General features: G+C 44.7%; 1 protein-coding gene and 1 pseudogene across 1 annotated transcript; one reads left to right on the top strand and one right to left on the bottom strand.

The window, feature by feature from the left end:
• On the bottom strand, positions 1 to 12,799 carry LOC129050013 (uncharacterized). The gene is made up of 8 exons (XM_063716104.1): positions 12,769 to 12,799; positions 11,760 to 12,393; positions 9,663 to 9,811; positions 8,550 to 8,743; positions 4,063 to 4,263; positions 1,669 to 1,897; positions 1,452 to 1,581; positions 1 to 85 (listed from the first exon to the last, which is right to left on the bottom strand). Exons 1-7 carry the CDS (start codon positions 12,797 to 12,799, stop codon positions 1,559 to 1,561), a joined length of 1,461 nt encoding a protein of 486 aa, XP_063572174.1. The 3' UTR covers positions 1 to 85; positions 1,452 to 1,558.
• Positions 12,460 to 17,014, top strand: part of LOC129050358 (E3 ubiquitin-protein ligase HERC2-like) — a 27,250-nt pseudogene continuing 22,695 nt past the window's right edge.

The raw sequence follows: 17,014 nt of genomic DNA on the forward strand, positions 1-17,014 counted from the left end.
TCCTGCTTCTATGAAATGCTGAGGCATTTGCTTCCTGTTCATCAATTTCTTTTTCCTTCTGTGCTTCTTTTTTGGCTTCAATATCCTGTAATTCATAAACAGAAATTGTTTACAAGTGATCTCATTACCAGGTGTGAAGACACAGGCTGGCTGAGCCCTGACCCCAGTGCCAAGCTATCCCAGTCTCTGTGGCTGCCGCACACACCTACCCACAGGCCTCCACCTGCCCTGTTGGAAACCCCAACTCAGTTGTGCAGTTTCAAACAGTGTCTTCTGTTTACAGATCCAAGGTCCAGGCTGCCTCTGCTGATGCTCTTCAGCCTCCTTCTGTGAAGTCCCTAAAATCCTTAACCCTGCTACTGGCTCTCACAAAACCCAATGTGATCTGCCCCACACACGCAGCATCTAGCTGCTCTGTAAGGACAAGAAGGAGCTGGAATTCTCACACACAAAAGTCCTGGTTCAAATGTAAATGGCAGAGCCACTTTGGGAAACTATGAATACACACTGACCCCAGAACCTAACAAATTCCACTCCAAGTGTTTACCCAAAGGGACGACATATGTTCACTAAAGTACTTGTTCACAGCACAATCATAGCAGCTCTACACAGCTAAAAACCAGAAAGCCTGGACGTGGTGGCTCACGCTTGTAATCCCAACACTTTGGGAGGCCAAGGTGGGGGGATCACGAGCCCAGGAGTTGGAGACCAGCCTGTGAAACACAGTAACACCTTGTCTCTACAAAAAAAAAATCAAAAAACTAGCCCGGCATGGTGACATGCCTGTGGTCCCTGCAACACAGGAGGCTGAGGTGGGAGGATCCTGTGAGCCTAGGAGGACAAGGCTGCAGTGAGCCAAGATCAGGTCACTGTATACAGCCTGGGTGACAGAGCAAGACCCTGTCTCAAAAAAAAAAAAAGAAAACTAAAACCAAAAACAATTTAATGTCCTTCAATAGGAGAATGAACTAACAAAGAGTACTACACCCAGAAAATGGAAAACTTCCCAATAATAAAAACGAAGTCACAATAGACACATCAGTGAGTGAATCTGAAAATCATTCTCCAAGGCCAGGCAGGAAAGAGTGCATACTATACAGTTATATTGCTGCGACACTCAGAGCAGGCGAAATGCATGTCATCTGAGGGCAGGGGAGTATCCTGGCTGCAAGTGCCAAGGGCACAGGGATCTTTCCGGGTGACGGGAATGGTCTACCTGAGTAACAGGTTATCTGTTAACTTCACTGAAACAGGCAACATGCAGTATTTTATCACAATTAAATCATCTCAATAATTTTTAAAATTAGCACATAAAAGAATTTTAATTTAAGAAAATACTTGGATATGATAAAAGTTGAGTGTTTTACTGTTTTCAGTTATTCTTCACATGTGTGAGTGTGGTATTTCTGATCTCAGCGCACCACCGGTCACATGTGCCTCCAAGGCCATACCTGGATCTCTGCAGTAATGGCTGTGTGTAAGGCTGACTCCAACCCTCCAGCAGCCATCAAGCTGCCCACCAGAAGATCAATCATGAATCGACGACCTGGACTTATGTTCACTTCATTGCCTGAAACTGAACTAGAAAGTGTGTGCCAATTTGAGTGAAACGCCATCCCTTCCCAGCACCCTGAACCATGCCGTCTCCTGTTCCTTCCCCGAGCCCACCTGCGCAGGGCAGGAGAGCAGAGAGTGCCCAGGCCTGCTTCTCGGCGGTGGGCAGCAGCACGGACCAGCCGCTCTGCAGCATGGCCTGGGAGGCTGACTGCACGGTGCTCAGCATGCCTGTGCTGCTGGCCAGGGTCACCACCGTCTGCTTCAGGCTGTTCAGGAGGACGCTGCCCAGACCTAAACCAAGGAATTCCAGGTCAACCTGGTGACTAATGGCAGCATGCAACTGAAAGGAGAAAAACAATTTTCACTTAGAACCCCTAAAAATGAGTGAATTTCAAAGTCTTATTAAACACCGAATAAAACTCAATTTGAAGTATTATTTAAATAGACAAAATAACTTCTCAGCTTATGTATTTTTAAAAACTGGACTAAAAAAACTCTTACCCACAATAATTGAAGTATTTTCTAGAGGAATTTTTGTAACCCCACTATGAACACATATATGGAAAAGCTCAAGATCAGCAGAAGAGCTAAACAACTAGCAACAGCAACCTCCACCCCACCCCACCCATCTGCACCAAACACAAATAATGGCTACAATGTAACCACAAAAGCTGCCACAGGCGGTGGCTCATGCCTGTAATCCCAGCACTTTGGGAGGCCAAGGTGGGAAGATTACTTGAGATCAGGAGTTCAAGACCAGCCTGGCCAACATGATGAAACCCCATGTCTATAAAAAAAATCAGCCAGGTGTGATAGTACACGCCTGTAGTCCCAGCTACTTGGGAGGCTGAGGCAGGAGAATCACTTGAACCTGGCAGGCCAAGACTGCACCACTGCATTCCAGCTAGGGTGACAAAGTGACACCCTGTCTTAAAAAAAAAAAAAAAAGCTGCTAAAAATTAGATTGCGGAGCTGAGAGTACACAAGGAAACTCCTCAAGTGCAAAACCGAAATTCACATGGGCACACACAGCAGGAATCAAGAGGTTCCGGGCTCTGGAAGCAGAGCCAAGCCGCCAGGCTTCAGCACAACCTCCCACACGGGAATGCACACAACGACCCACTGAACCCGAGCTTCCTGCAGAAGGCTGGGAGCCACTCAGGATCACCTGCCTGCCAGCCAACCACAGCCAGGGGGCAACACACTGCCCGTCCCAGGCTCTGGGTGGCAAGAGGCCCTACGAGAAATCAGAGACCCGGCCTTGCCCTGGGAGTAGAAGTGAAATCAAAAGCACACCACTCATCTAGGTGTAGATATCACAGGTCAGGAAATGACCACCGAAACTCACCTAGAGTCTGTGAAACCTACAGAACCCTCAGGACCCCGGAGAGGCAAATGCAAAACCATATGCTGGGACACCTCGACAGCCTAAGACATACACGAGGCCACGCCCCACAGCACCGACCAGAACAGAAACATCACTGAAAACCAGGAGGGGCAGCAAACACCTGGGCTGCACCCACGCAAATGCCAGGATGCCACAGGTATGGTGATAAATGAGTGCTACAGAGGACTAGAGAAGCACACTTCAGACCTCTGCTCGGTTCATTACTGCAACTAAACACTACACTCAGTTCTGTACATTCTAGAAGCAGGGCAAAAAGGGGAGGGGCTGGAAGAGGGACATGACGGGTTGTTACACAGAAACCACTGTAATAAAAGGGAAAAATTACTATGTCGAGAAAACTGTGGTTCTTGTCATTAAGTTAGAGGGTTTTATTACAAAGACAAAAGATGATGATCAAACACTTCAGCTTTAGTTTTGCCAGGGAGGAAGACTTTTGCAGCTTTTATTTTGACCATAACCATAACCTTCATGGTGAGGAAAGGAAGGTATTGCTTTGGGAGCCGAGCTTACTGAGTAGATCAAGCTTGTCCAACCCATGGCCCGAGGGCAGCACGGGGCCCAGGACGGCTTTGAATGCGGCCCAAAGTAAAATTTCTTAAAACATCATGAGATATTTTTGGGATTTTTTTCTAAGCTCATCAGCTATCGTTAGTGTATTTTATGTGTAGCCCAAGACAATTCTTCTTCCAGTGTGGCCCAGGGAAACCAAAGACCGGACCCTCTTGGTGCAGGGTTTTCACAGTACAGAGGAGAGACAGGCCAGCACTGGTGTCTCAGCTGAGCGCTGTCTCTCTCCATCACCTGTGATCTCACCCAGTCATTTCTCCACAAGCAACAACAGTAAAACAGTAACAATGCCAACAAACTAATGATTCTAGCAAAAATAACACAATCCATACACACTTTTCCTGCATGCCGAGGCTGACTTCCAGGACAAACAAAATAAACAGATCAAGTTTTTTAAGCCTTGCGTCCATTATTAGTGCATTACAATCTTACTTTAAAATACTTCATCCAACAGGCCTTCAAAATACATAAACCTTACAAATCGCTGAGACACTTATAAAAGGAGCAAGAGGAAGGGAAATCACAAATACCTGAAGTCGTGGAAGATTCAGCATTGCCACGGCCATGCACTCTTTCTCCTGGGGCGGCGGCCAGTCCGCGGAGCCGTCCATTCCCTCACTCACCTGCTGCAGCAGGAGATCCAGCTGCTCAAAAGTCACTGAGCAAATGTCCACCCGTAAAGGGACACGGAGGCCAATGGACCACTCAGAACACGATGACCAAGCACAGCTCTAAGAGGAAACGGAACAATCTAAAATGAATCTCCAAATGCAGCTGCTGGTCTGTTCCACAGGAGTCACCAGCGTGTGTGATGGAGCTGCCTTATGTTATTACCTATCATCCCTCTAACTGCCCAGTCAAAAAGCATTCATGGGTGTCTAGCTCACACACTATCAGCTTCCAATTTTCGTGCCCATTTCACTAGCCCCATCTCACTTGGCCATACCTAAAAAAGTAAAAACATTTTTAAAAATCTTTTCACTCTCAAAATGATTAATGCACATTAATGGATGGCAGTGAGGCTCTCCATCCACTTGAAGTGGTATAATAGCAACTCTAACTGGACAATGAATTGTTAGACACATATAACACACACACTCCCTTTCATAGTGAGAGAACAAGTAATCGGCAAAAATCTAGGAGAACTGTAGAACACCATCAATAAACTGGATCTAATTTATAGAACACTTCACCCAGCAACAGCAAAATACATATACTTTTTTTCTTTTTTGAGACAGAGTCTCACTCTGTTGTCCAGGCTAGAGTGCAGTGGTGCAATCTCAGCCCACTGCAAGCTCTGCCTCCCGGGTTCACGCCATTCTCCTGCCTCAGCCTCCTGAGTAGCTGGGACTACAGGTGCTCGCCACCATGCCTGCCTAATTATTTTTTGTATTTTTAGTAGAGACGGGGTTTCACCATGTTAGCCAGGATGGTCTTGATCTCCTGACCTCGTGATCCACCTGCCTCAGCCTCCCAAAGTGCTGGGATTACAGGCGTGAGCCACCGTGCCTGGCCATACATATACTTTACATATACATTTATTTTATTTTATTTTATTTGAGATGGAGTCTAGCTCTGTCACCCAGGCTGGAGTGCAGTCGCGCGATCTCAGTTCACTGCAAGCTCCACCTCCTGGGCTCAAGCCATTCTCCTGCCTCAGCCTCCCGAGTAGCTGGGACTACAGGCGCCCGCCATCACGCCCAGGTAATTTTTTTTGTATTTTTAGTAGAGACGGAGTTTCACCGTGTTAGCCAGGATGGTCTCGATCTCCTGACCTCGTGATCTGCCCGCCTCGGCCTCCCAAAGTGCTGGACCATACATATACTTTTTAAGCACAAACAGACCACACATATACTTTTTATACGTATATGTATACATATATGAATACATATATGTATATACAGACCATACATATACAGACCATACATATACTTTTTAAGCACATACAGAATGTTCACTAAGAGAGAACATATCCTGACACATAAGCCTTAACAAATTTAAAAGAAATGAAATCATATGCAGTTTGTTCTCCAATCACAATGGTATTAAACTAGAAATCATTAACAGAACAATCTGCAAACACTTTAAAATAAAACAACATACTTAATAATCCATGGGTCAGGCCAGGCGCAATGGCTCATGCGTGTAATCCCAACACTGTGGGAGGCCAAGTTGGGGGGATCACCTTGAGGCCAGGGGTTGAAGATCAGCCTGGCCAACATGGAGAAACCCCATCTCTACTGAAAATACAAAACAATTAGCCAGGCATGGTGGTGGGCGCCTGTAGTCCCACCTAATCAGGAGGCTGAGGCAGGAGAATCGCTTGAACCCAGGAGACAGAGGTTGCAGTGAGCCGAGATCATGCCATTGCACTCCAGCCTGGGCAACAACAGTGAAACTCCGTATTGAAGAAAAATAATAATTATGATAATAATAATAATCCATGGGTCAAAGAACAATTCTCAAAAGAAATTAGAAAATACTTTGAACATAAATGAAAATGCACCAAAATTTGTGGGTTTAATTAAAGCACTGCTTAGAGGAAAATTTATAGCATCAAATCATTATATATTACAGAAAAGATAGGTCTAAATCAGCAATCTAAGTTTCCACCTTAAGAAACTAAAAAAGAGCAAAGTGAACACAAAAGAAGCCAAAGGGACAAATGACAAGATAAAAGCAGAAAACCAATGAGATTGAAAACAAAAAAAAAGGCAAAAATTAATGAAACTTAAAGATTGTTCTTTGAAAAGATCAACAAAATTGAAAAACTCTAGTAAAACTGACAAAGAAAAAAACAGAAAAGATACAAATTATCAGTATCAGGAATGAATGAAGAGACATCACTGCAGGCCCCACAGACTTCAGACGGTTAGCAAGAGAATGCTAAGGAAAACTTGACATGTAAAAATCAGACAACTTAGATGAAATAAAGCAATGTCTGAGTGCCACAAACCAGGAAAATCCTCCTAGAAACAAACAGGTCACCTCAATAGTTCTATATCTGTTAAATAAATTGAATTTGCAAAATCTTTTTTTTTTTTTTTGAGCCAGAGTCTCACTCTGTCACCCAGGCTGGAGTGCATTGGTGCAATCTCAGCTCTCTGCAGTCTCCGCCTCCCAGGTTCAAGTGATTCTCCTGCCTTAGCCTCCTGAGTAGCTGGGATTACAGGCGCACGCCACCAAGCTCGACTAATTTTTTGTATTTTTAGTAGAAACGGGGTTTCACCATGTTAGCCAGGCTGGTCTCAAACTCCTGACCTCTGGTGATCCACCTGCCTTGGCCTCCCAACGTGCTGGGATTATAGGCGTGAGCCACCGTGCCCGGCGAAAAATCTTTTAGAAAGAAATCTCCAGGTTCAGATGGATTCAAAAACATTTAAAGAAGAAACAACACTAATTCTACACAATCCCTTACAGAAAATGGAAAAGGAGGGAACACATGCCAATACTTCGTATAAGTTCAGCTTTCCCCTGACAGAAAGTCAGACGAGATAGTATAATACAAAGAAAGAAAACTGCAAACCAACATCCCTGATGAGCATCAACAGAAAAATCCTCAAAAACGTGTTACCAAGTCAAATTTAGCAATATAGAAACAGAATAGGGCTGGGCGCGGTGGCTCACGCCTATAATCATAGGAATTTGGGATGCCAAGGAGGGTGGATCACTTGAGGTCAGGAGTTGGAGACCAGGCTGGCCAACATGGTGAAACCCCATCTCTATTAAAAACAAACAAACAAACAAACAAAATTAGCCAGGTGTGATGGTGCACACCTCTAATCCCAGCTACTCAGGAAGCTGAGGCAGGAGAATTGCTTGAACCCAGGATGCAGAGGTTGCAGAGAGCTGAGATTGCACCAATGCACTCCAGCCTGGGTGACAGAGTGAGATTCTGTCTCAAAAAAAAAAAAAAAAAATAGAGTAGTAAATTGTGGCCAAGTGATCCCTATCCCAGTAACACAAGGCTTGGTCAGTATTTAAAAATCAGGCTGGTATAGTGTCTCACACCTGTAATCCCAGCACTTTGGGAGGCCAAGGCAGGCAGATCACTTGAGCTCAGGATTTCAAGACCAGCCTGGGCCACATAGTGAAACCCCATCTCTAAAAAAGAAAAAAAAAAGTTTAAGAAAAGGAAAGTAAAAATCATCAATGTAATATACCACACTAACACACTAAAGAAGGAAAACTGCATGACCATTTCATTTGGATTAAAAGCATTTAACAAATTTTAACACCCATTCAGCATTTTTCAAAAGCTTCTAAAAGGGGGAATTAAGGCCGGGCACGGTGGATCACGCCTGTAATCTCAGCACTTTGGGAGGCCGAGGCAGGCAGATCACAAGGTCAGGAGATCAAGAGCATCCTGGCTAACACGGTGAAACCCCGTCTCTACTAAAAATACAGAAAGTTAGCTGAGCACGGTGGCAGGCACCTGTAGTCCCAGCTACTCAGGAGGCTGAGGCAGGAGAATGGCGTGAACCCAGGAGGAGGAGTTTGCAGTGAGCCGAGATCACGCCAGCGCACGCCAGCCTGGGCATAGAACGAGACTCTGTCTCAAAAAAAAAAAAAAAAAAATTGGGGGGAATTAAAGAAACTGCCTTAATCTGGTAATAAGGCACCTACACATAAATATGCACAGCTAACATCACAGTTGATGGTGAAAGTCTGAACTGCTTTCCCCTACAGTCAGGAGCAAGGCAGGGCACCCACTATCACCTCTCCTACTCAGCTTCACACTGCAAGTCCTGGCCAGGGCAATCAGGCCGGAAAAAATACATAAAAGGCAAGCAGACTGGAAAGGAAGAAATGAAACTGCCCCTCTATACAGATAGCATTTAATTGTCCATGAAGAAAACCCAAGGAAACTACAATGAAGCTCATAATAAATGAGTTTAGCACAACTGCAGGACACAAGAACAACAAACAAAACTCAGTGGTATTTCCTATATACTGATAATGAACAACTGGAAACCAAAATCCTCCAAAATACCAAATCAAGCTCTATATTCAGTACCTGGGCAGGCCCACAGGTAACTCCCACTATGTGTTTGGCATCCAGTCCTGGCAATGCTGCAGGTTCTGGCTTGGTCACGCGCAAGGTGTCAAAGTGCTGGCACTGGTCGTTGCTCCTCCAGTTGTGGACCTCGCTGTCCTCAGTCAGAGCCAGGCAGTGGGTGGAGCCTGCAGCCACATCAATCACCTTCTTCCCTACAAGGAAAGAGGGATGCAGATGCAGCTTCAAGCCTATGACCTGAATGGCCTAGAAAGATATTTCCACTAGGCCATTCAGGTCAGAAAGCTTTTAATATTACCTTCTTGAGGATAATCTGTTGCTTTAATATTAAGCACAATCATTTGCTTTGGGTGTGTTATTAAAACTCCTGTATTTTGTCAGCTACAATTTGTTAGGACCCACAGCCTACAAACATCATAATGCTGGGATACGAAAAGGATCTGTTCTTTTTTGTCCTCCTCATTCAGATTTTCATTCCGAAAGAAACAAGGTCCTTTTAATTAACCATTAGATCACATTCTCCCATCCCAGATACAACAATGCACAGCACACTCTTCACTGAGGAAGGCTTCCTAAGAAGAAATCTATTGTTCTCTCAGAGTTAGGAGATATCACTATTTAAAACGTTGTTTCTATTTAAACACTCAGCAAAATATTCTATTTTTCTTTCCTGGTAAATCTAACATGACCAACACAAAGGGTGTTTCACAGAAATGTCAACATATAAAATAATTCAGCTGAAAAAACACACTGCAGTGAGGGGAACAATTCTATTCTAGGAGCTTACCATAAGTTAACATCAGCAACAACAAAAGGTGTTTTCAACAGTAATTGAAATACCCTCAAAGTAAACGATTTCTGTATCTAATAACTGTCGTAGCTTTCCTATACTAATGGAGGGGAATATAAACAAGGAGGCAAGTGAAATTCAAATACCATTCAATGACACAGAGTAAACTTCTTCCTCTGCAACTTATCTCAGAAGCCTAGAAAATAATAAATACCGTATGGGCACACAAAACTCTTAGACATCAAGATATTAACTCTTAGACATCAAGATATTAACAAAATGTAAACAGAAACCCATTTTAAAACTCAGCTCCAATCACTTACTGCAGGACATCCGCAAGCTACCAAAACTCAACGAGTGACGGTGTGTTACAGAATGGGTGTCTGCGTCTTCGAAAGGTTCACATTTGCTCTTGAATGACAATTTTTCTGATCCAGTGGCCCAGATATGACCAATGATCTCATGCCATCTGCTGTTCAGAGAAGGTACTACATGAGAAGCAAATCCCAAACAAGAAGGTTTGTCTCTCAACCCTTTTTTTATTTTTTTTTATTTTGAGACAGGGTCTCACTCTATTGCCCAGGTTGGAGTGCAGGGGCCTGGTCTTGGCTTACTGCAGCCTCAACCTCCCGGGCTCTTGCTTACTGCAGCCTCAACCTCCCCGGCTCACGTGATTCTACCACCTCAGCCTCCCACATAGCTGGGACCACAGGTGGGCACCACCATGTCCACCTAATTTTTGTATTTTTTGTAGGGATGGGATTATGCCATGTTGCTCAGGCTGATCTCGAACTTCTGGGATCAAGCAATCTCTCTGCCTCCATCTCCCGAAATGCTGGGATTACAGGCATGAGCCACCATGCCCAGCCCTGCTTTAATTTAAAGTGTATTTCATTTGATATTAGTACAGCCACTTCGGCTCTTTTTTATTACTATTTGAATGTTGTATCTTTGTATTCTTTTACTTTCAATCTGTTTATTTTAATTTAAAATGTTTATCTTGTAGATAGCACATTGGTGGATCGTTTTCTTTTTTAATCCTTTCAGCCAGTCGGCTTTTCTTTTTTTCTTTTTTTTTTTTTTTTTTTTTTGAGAGAGAGTTTTTTGCTTGTCACCCAGGCTGGAGTGCAATGGTGCCATCTCAGCTCATTGCAGCCTCTGCCTCCTGGGTTCAAGCGATTCTCCAGCCTCGGCCTCCTGAGTAGCTGGGATTACAGGTGCCTGAAACCATGCCTGGCTAATTTTTGTATTTTTAATAGAGACAGGGGTTTCTTCATGTTGGTCAGGCTGGTCTTGAACTCCTGACCTCAGGTGATCTGCCGCCTCGGCCTCCCAAAGTGCTGGGATTACAGGCGTAAGCCACCGCACCCGGCCAAAGTGGTGGATTTTTTTTTTCTCAGAAAATCTATTCCATTCCTTTTCCAGAAACCGAATTTGTACAAGTTAACTAAAATAAATATTTATACTCCAATTTTTTTTGTTCTGAGGTCTTATTGAGTTTTAAGAAGAGAATTTTATCTTTACACGTTTAGAAAAATTAGAAAATATAGATAAAATATAACTAAGAAAATAATAACATCTTTTCCTTGTGTTCTAAATTCATTACTATTAGCCGAGTGCAGTGGCTCACACCTGTAATCCCAGGATTTTGGGAGACTGAGGCGGGCGGATCACTTGATTCCAGGAGTTTGAGACCAGCCTGGGCAACATGGCAAAACCCTGTCTCTACAAAAAATACAAAAATTAGCCAGGCATGGTTGCATATGCCTGCAGTCCAGCTACTGGCAAGGCTGAGGTGGAGAACCACCTGAAGCCGGTAAGTCAAGGCTGCACTGCAGCCTCTGTCCCCCAGGCTGGAGTGCAGTGGTGCAGTCTCAGCTCACTGCAATCTCCGCCTCCCGGGTTCAAGCGATTCTCCTGCCTCAGCCTCCCGAGTAGCTGGGATTACAAGCGCGTGCCACCACACTAGGCTAATTTTTGTATTTTTAGTAGAGAAGGGGTCTCACCATGTTGGCCAGGCTGGTCTTGAACTCCTGACCTCAAATGATCCACCTGCCTGGGCCTCCCAAAGTGCTGGGATTACAGGCGTGACCACCATGCCTGGCCAGTATTTTTCTTAGAGGCAGGATCTCACTCTGTTGCCCAGGCTGGGCGTGCAGTGGCACGATCTCAGCTCACTGTAGCATTGATCTCCCAGGCTGAGGCGATTCTCCTGCCTCAGCCTCTGGAGCTGCTGGGATCACAGGTGTGCGCCACCACACCTGGCTAATTGTTAATTTCTTTTTTTAAGAGATGGGGTCTTGCTATGTTGCCCAGTCGGGCAACATGGGATCCTCCAACTCCAGGCTTTGAGGGATCCTCCCGCTTCAGCCTCCCAAAGCTCTGAAAATCACAGACGTGAGCCACTTTGCCGGGCCTACATTGTTTTATATTTCTTCAATTTTGTTTTGTGGTCGCTGGAGGTGTTTCTTTCTTGGATTCCCTGCCGAGTGCTTCCACAGCTGCTCCATGTAATCTGCCCAAGACTCTTGCTGCATTCAGTTGAACACACACCAGGAAACTCTTCAGTCCCCAGCCGACCACACAAAGATCCGTTCTCATCCCCAGGGGAGCTGGTCTCCCCACTCGATCCCTGAACAGCTCCAGTTGGCGTGAGCGCAACCACCCGCGGCATAATTAAGAGCGCTGGGCGGGGAGAGACAGTCTCCTGTGGGAGTGCGGGCGGGCGGGCCTGCAACGGAAATCCCGCCTTCCGGCGCCCGCGGTTGGCCCTGGCCGCAGCCCGTGAGAACCAAGCAGGAAGATAAACGGGATTGCGGGAAGCCGGAGAGTACGGAGGAGCCGCGAAGGGCTTCTCTTCCCCTTTGGCTGCGCCGGCGGAGCAGCCCCGTTGCGATTGGCCGTACGCGGGGGGCGGTAGTCCCGTGTCCGCCCGCCCCTCGGGCCTCGAGAGGCGCCGGGATCGTGGGCGCGGGCTGAGCCAGCGGCTGCTGTGTGGCTGTGTCCGCAAGCCGGCGGGGCGAGGCTGCCTGGCCCAGCGCGTCAGGTCCTGGCCTGGGACACCGGGGACGCCAGCTGCGGGGGCGGTGCAGGCGCGGGGCTGGCGGGCGTGGGCGTGGCGGTCGCACCTGGGCCTGCGCTGACCGCCCGCGGCGCAGCCTCCGGCCTCTCTTCATCTCTAGGTGGTGGCGGCTGTGGGTTTTTCTACTAGCGATCCTTTTGAGTAATTTGTTTCACGCACGCGCCCTGCTGTGGGGTAAAGCGGCCGATTTATGCTGCTGTCATTTGTCCGTTAACACGATGGACTTCCTGTCGTGTGTGTGTACTTTTTGGATTTGAGGGCAGATGACATTGTGACTTGGCCTCATATGAGCGTCCATTCTCTAGGTCTCGCCAGCGTGGTGCAGAAACCCGGCACACCCTGCCTACCTTGGAAGGAGGCTTTCCCTTCCCCGAACATCCCTCTCCCTCCCTCTCTTCCCTCTTTCCCTCTCTCCCCCTCACTCCCTTCCCCCAGCTCTTCTCTCCCCTCTTTCTGTTCTCTCTCTCTCTCTTTTTTTTTTTCTGCATTAAACTTTTTCGGGAGTGTCTTTGTAAGTTATTAAAAAGCGTTAGGTCTTCAACATGTATGTTTACTTGCAGGCCTGAGAACTGGGAGGAAGCTGGAGAAAAGATGCCCTCTGAATCTTTCTGTTTGGCTGCCCAGGCTCGACTTGACTCCAAATGGTTGCAAACAGATATACAGGTGGGGTTTGACATGTCTTTTTCTTGATGTGTTTCTGCTTCCATTAAATTTCTCGGGTAAGGCTTTTTTTTTAGGGCATGTAAGGGGAAGTCAGTTGTATCTTGCTATATTAGAGGAGCAGGTTTATTTCCTGTAACTTATAATGTTAACAGTCTTTATGGCTGTTTTTGTAAATTGTGCACGGCTGCCTTTTAATTAGTTTCTTGCAAGTGCACGAAACTTGAGATATATGAATAGGCAAAATTTTTTTCCTATTTATTATTTCTGGTTAAGAAATCTGCCACACTCCTAACCATATCATGGTGACTGTTGTTACTGACAGTTTTTGAGCTGTTTAGTTAACTGTGGAGGGGAAAATTGGAGAAGTAAGTTCAGTAATTATGGCCTGTAGAAACTCACTCATTTTATGAGGTCTTGTGTTTGTGTTTCTGGAGAGATGAGAGTTAGTTCAGTTGAGCTGTTTGGTTTGTATTTGTAACCAATACAAGGACTGAGGACAATTGTGTTGAAACTGAGGTCATGATGTTAGGATCTTGAGGGCTGAAGGCTCCAAATAAATGGTATATATAGAATTCTATCTGACTTGAAATTTTCCCTTTCTGGACCTCCACATGCTGAGGCTAACAGTGTCCATATGACAGTGCCTTCCATGACAGGAATCAGCAACTTTTTTTTTTTTTTTTTGGGCACGTATCAATGATTCACTCTGTATATTTTAAAAAGTTTTAACCTCTTCCTCCTAGCCCTCCAGTATTTGTTAATAAATTAAAACGTTCCCCGAAGTGTTTTCTGTGAAACAGTAGTTCCAAAAGATGCTCTTAGAAAAACTAAGTACATGGAAAAATCTAAACTATGTGTTTTATTCATTACATTTGATGAATTTTTTTGTTGTTGTTTTTTCCTCTCGAGAGGAAGTCTTGCTCTGTCGCTCAGGCTGGAGTGCAGTGGCATGATCCTGGCTCACTGCATCCTCCACCTCTTGGGTTCAAGCAGTTCTCTGCTTCGGCCTCCTGAGTAGCTGGGATTACTGGTGCCCTCCACCTCGCCCAACTAATTTTTATGCTTTTAGTAGAGATGGACTTTCACCATATTGGCCAGGCTAGTCTTGAATTCCTGACCTCATGATCCGCCCGCCTTGGCCTCCCAAAGTGTTGGGATTACAGGCTTGAGCCACCGCGCTTGGCCCACATTTGATGAATTTTTTTGCCCTTTGTTCTTTTAAAAATCATGGTTAGAAAGCAGAGCATAATTGTCTTTACGTAGATCCCAAGTGATTGGGATTTTTAGGGAGATTTTTTGGCACTCAGTAAATGTCTTTATTTTTAGTGTGGCATGATGTGTGTTTTTTATTATTAGAAAATATTTATAGATAGATTTATACATATTAAATTCCTTTTTTTTTTTTTTTTTGAGACAGCGTCTCACTGTGTTGCCCAGGCTGGAATCCAGTGGTGCCATCTTGGCTCACTGCAGCCTCCGCCTTCTGGATTCAAATGATTCTCCTGTCTCAGCCTCCAGAGCTGCTGGGATTACAGGTGGCTGCCACCACGCCCGGCCAATTTTTGTATTTTTAGTAGAGATAGGGTTTCACCATGTTGGCCAGGCTGGTCTCAAACTCCTGACCTCAAGTGATCCACCTGCCTCGGCCTCCCAAAGTGCTGGGATTACAGGTGTGAGCTGCCCACCTGGCTCATTTTCACTCTCCATTAGCTGCTTTTTTCCCCCATTCATTTCCTACCTTTCTGTGTATGATTTCTGAATTCAGTGTATTTCACATCTTAACCTTCTGAATTGTTTGTTCTTTCATTTTACATGTTGTTAAGGAAAATAAGAGGCTAAGTGAGACTTATAAATTTGCATGTAGTTTCTCAGATCGGGATAAATGCTCACCTGTTGCAGAATGGGACTCTGCTCTTGCTTCACCCAGGGTGCGTTTCTCAGTTTCTTTCTAGAGTGGGGCCACACCCTACTCCAGCCCTCCAGATGCAGCTCCCTGCTCTGATATGATTCCACCAGACTGTATTCCAGCTGTCCTGCCTAACCTGGACCTAGATATTTTCTTTCTTTCTTTTTTTTTGTGAGATGAAGTCTCACTCGGTGGTCGGTGGTCCAGGCTGGAGTGCAGTGGCACAGTCTCGGCTCACTGCAACCTCTACCTCCCAGGTTCAAGTGATTCTTCTGCGTCAGCATCTTGAGTAGCTGGGATTACAGGTGCCGGCCATCACGCCCAGCTAATTTTTGTATTTTTGTAGAGACAGGGTTTCACCATGTTGGCCAGGCTGATCTTGAACTCCTGACCTCAAGTGATCTGCCCGCCTCAGCCTCCCAAAGTGCTGAGATTACAGGCGTGAGCCACCGTGCCCAGCCCCTGGACCTAGATATTGTCTCATGACCCTTTCCAAAGCCAGATTTGCATCGATTAGTTATATGTATGTGATAGGTTTTTCTAAAGTTTTTTTAGATGTTATCTTTTTACTTTAGTATAAAAGTGCTTTGAATACGCTGAATGTTAAATACATGTTTGTAGAATTTCATTGAAACTTTAATATTAATGAGAACCATTAACTTTGCGTGTGTGTGTGTGTGTGTGTGTGTGTGACACAGTCTCGCCCTGTCGCCCAGGCTGGAGTGCAGTGGCATGATCTCGGCTCATTGCAACCTCTGCCTTCCAGGTTCAAGCGATTCTCCTGCCTCAGCCTCCCGAGTAGCTGGTATTACAGGCACATGCCACCACACCTGGCTAATTTTTGTATTTTTAGTAGAGACGGGGTTTCACCATGTTGGCCAGGCTGGTCTCGAACTCCTGACCTTGTGATCCGCCCGCCTTGGCCTCCCAAATTGCTGGGATTACAGGTGTGAGCCACTGCACCCAGCTGACTTTTTTTTTAATTAAAAAACTTATATAAAATTTATTTTATTGTGGTATCTAGTTGAGTAAATTTTGACCTCTATAGATTCATGTAACCCCCACCATCATCAGGATGGGGAAGTTTCATCACCTCAAAAGCTCCCTTAAGGTGCTCCTTTTTATCACATGTTCCCTGGCCTCCTACCCTGGCAGCCACTGGTCTGTTCTCCATCGGTGTAGGGTATTCTTTTTGAGAATGTCATGTAAGTAGAACCATATTTTAAGTAACATTTTAAAACCATCTTCATTTACTCCCAGTTATATGTTTGAGATTTATCAGTTGTTCTGTGTATTAATGGTTCTTTATATTGCTGAATAGTAGTATTTCATCATTTGGATGTACCACATGGTGTTTATCCATTCTGCTATTGTAGGACCTTGTGGTTGTTTCCATTTTTCTTTCACAATTGTAATCCTGCTGTGAGCATTTCCGTACAGATTTTGTGTGAATGTAGTTTCCATTTCCCTAGGATAAAGACCTAGTAGTGTGAAAGTTGGATCATGTGCTGAACTGTTTTCCGAAGCAAGTTAAGGCATAGTTTTAGATGGTCTTAATGACTTAAAAATATTATGATCTAAAAAGTTTACCAAGGTGTCCTCTGTGTTAAGAACTAGAAATGCACCACTATTTCTTCATTACACTTTTGTTTATTCTTTGGAAAATACGACTTAAATAGCACACAGTTTATTTGTTACCATAAAAATTCTGACTAAATTTAAAGTTATATATGTGTATATAGCTACATATAACTATATATAGTTATGAGTATTAATACTAACATTGTATCTTTGAAATTTCATGATTCTGCCCTATTTATGCAAATGAAAACGGTTGGTAAATATTTTGCTAATTATTACTTGAACTGATTTTCTGTGTCAGTTTTTGTTCATGTTTATTTCAGATAACAGAGGGGTCTCTATATTTCAATATGCAAAGTTTTACCACCAAACTATTTCTGTACCTTTTAGGTGTCATTTTGTTTTCATCACCAATGTTATCAAATTATTTAACAATCTTATTG

The sequence above is a fragment of the Pongo abelii genome, chromosome 16 (assembly GCF_028885655.2).
Source record: "Pongo abelii isolate AG06213 chromosome 16, NHGRI_mPonAbe1-v2.0_pri, whole genome shotgun sequence".
NCBI classification, from domain to species: domain Eukaryota; kingdom Metazoa; phylum Chordata; class Mammalia; order Primates; family Hominidae; genus Pongo; species Pongo abelii.

Bases quoted from the DNA above. Each gene is read 5' to 3' on its own strand.
- LOC129050013 (XM_063716104.1), bottom strand. From the start codon at position 12,799: ATGTTCGGGGAAGGGAAAGCCTCCTTCCAAG. The intron at 12,394-12,768 runs GTAGGCAGGGTG...CCGGTGTCCCAG, and splicing joins AGGGAAAGCCTCCTTCCAAG to GCCAGGACCTGACGCGCTGG. The intron at 8,744-9,662 runs GTAAGTGATTGG...CTTTCCTTGTAG, and splicing joins TAGCTTGCGGATGTCCTGCA to GGAAGAAGGTGATTGATGTG.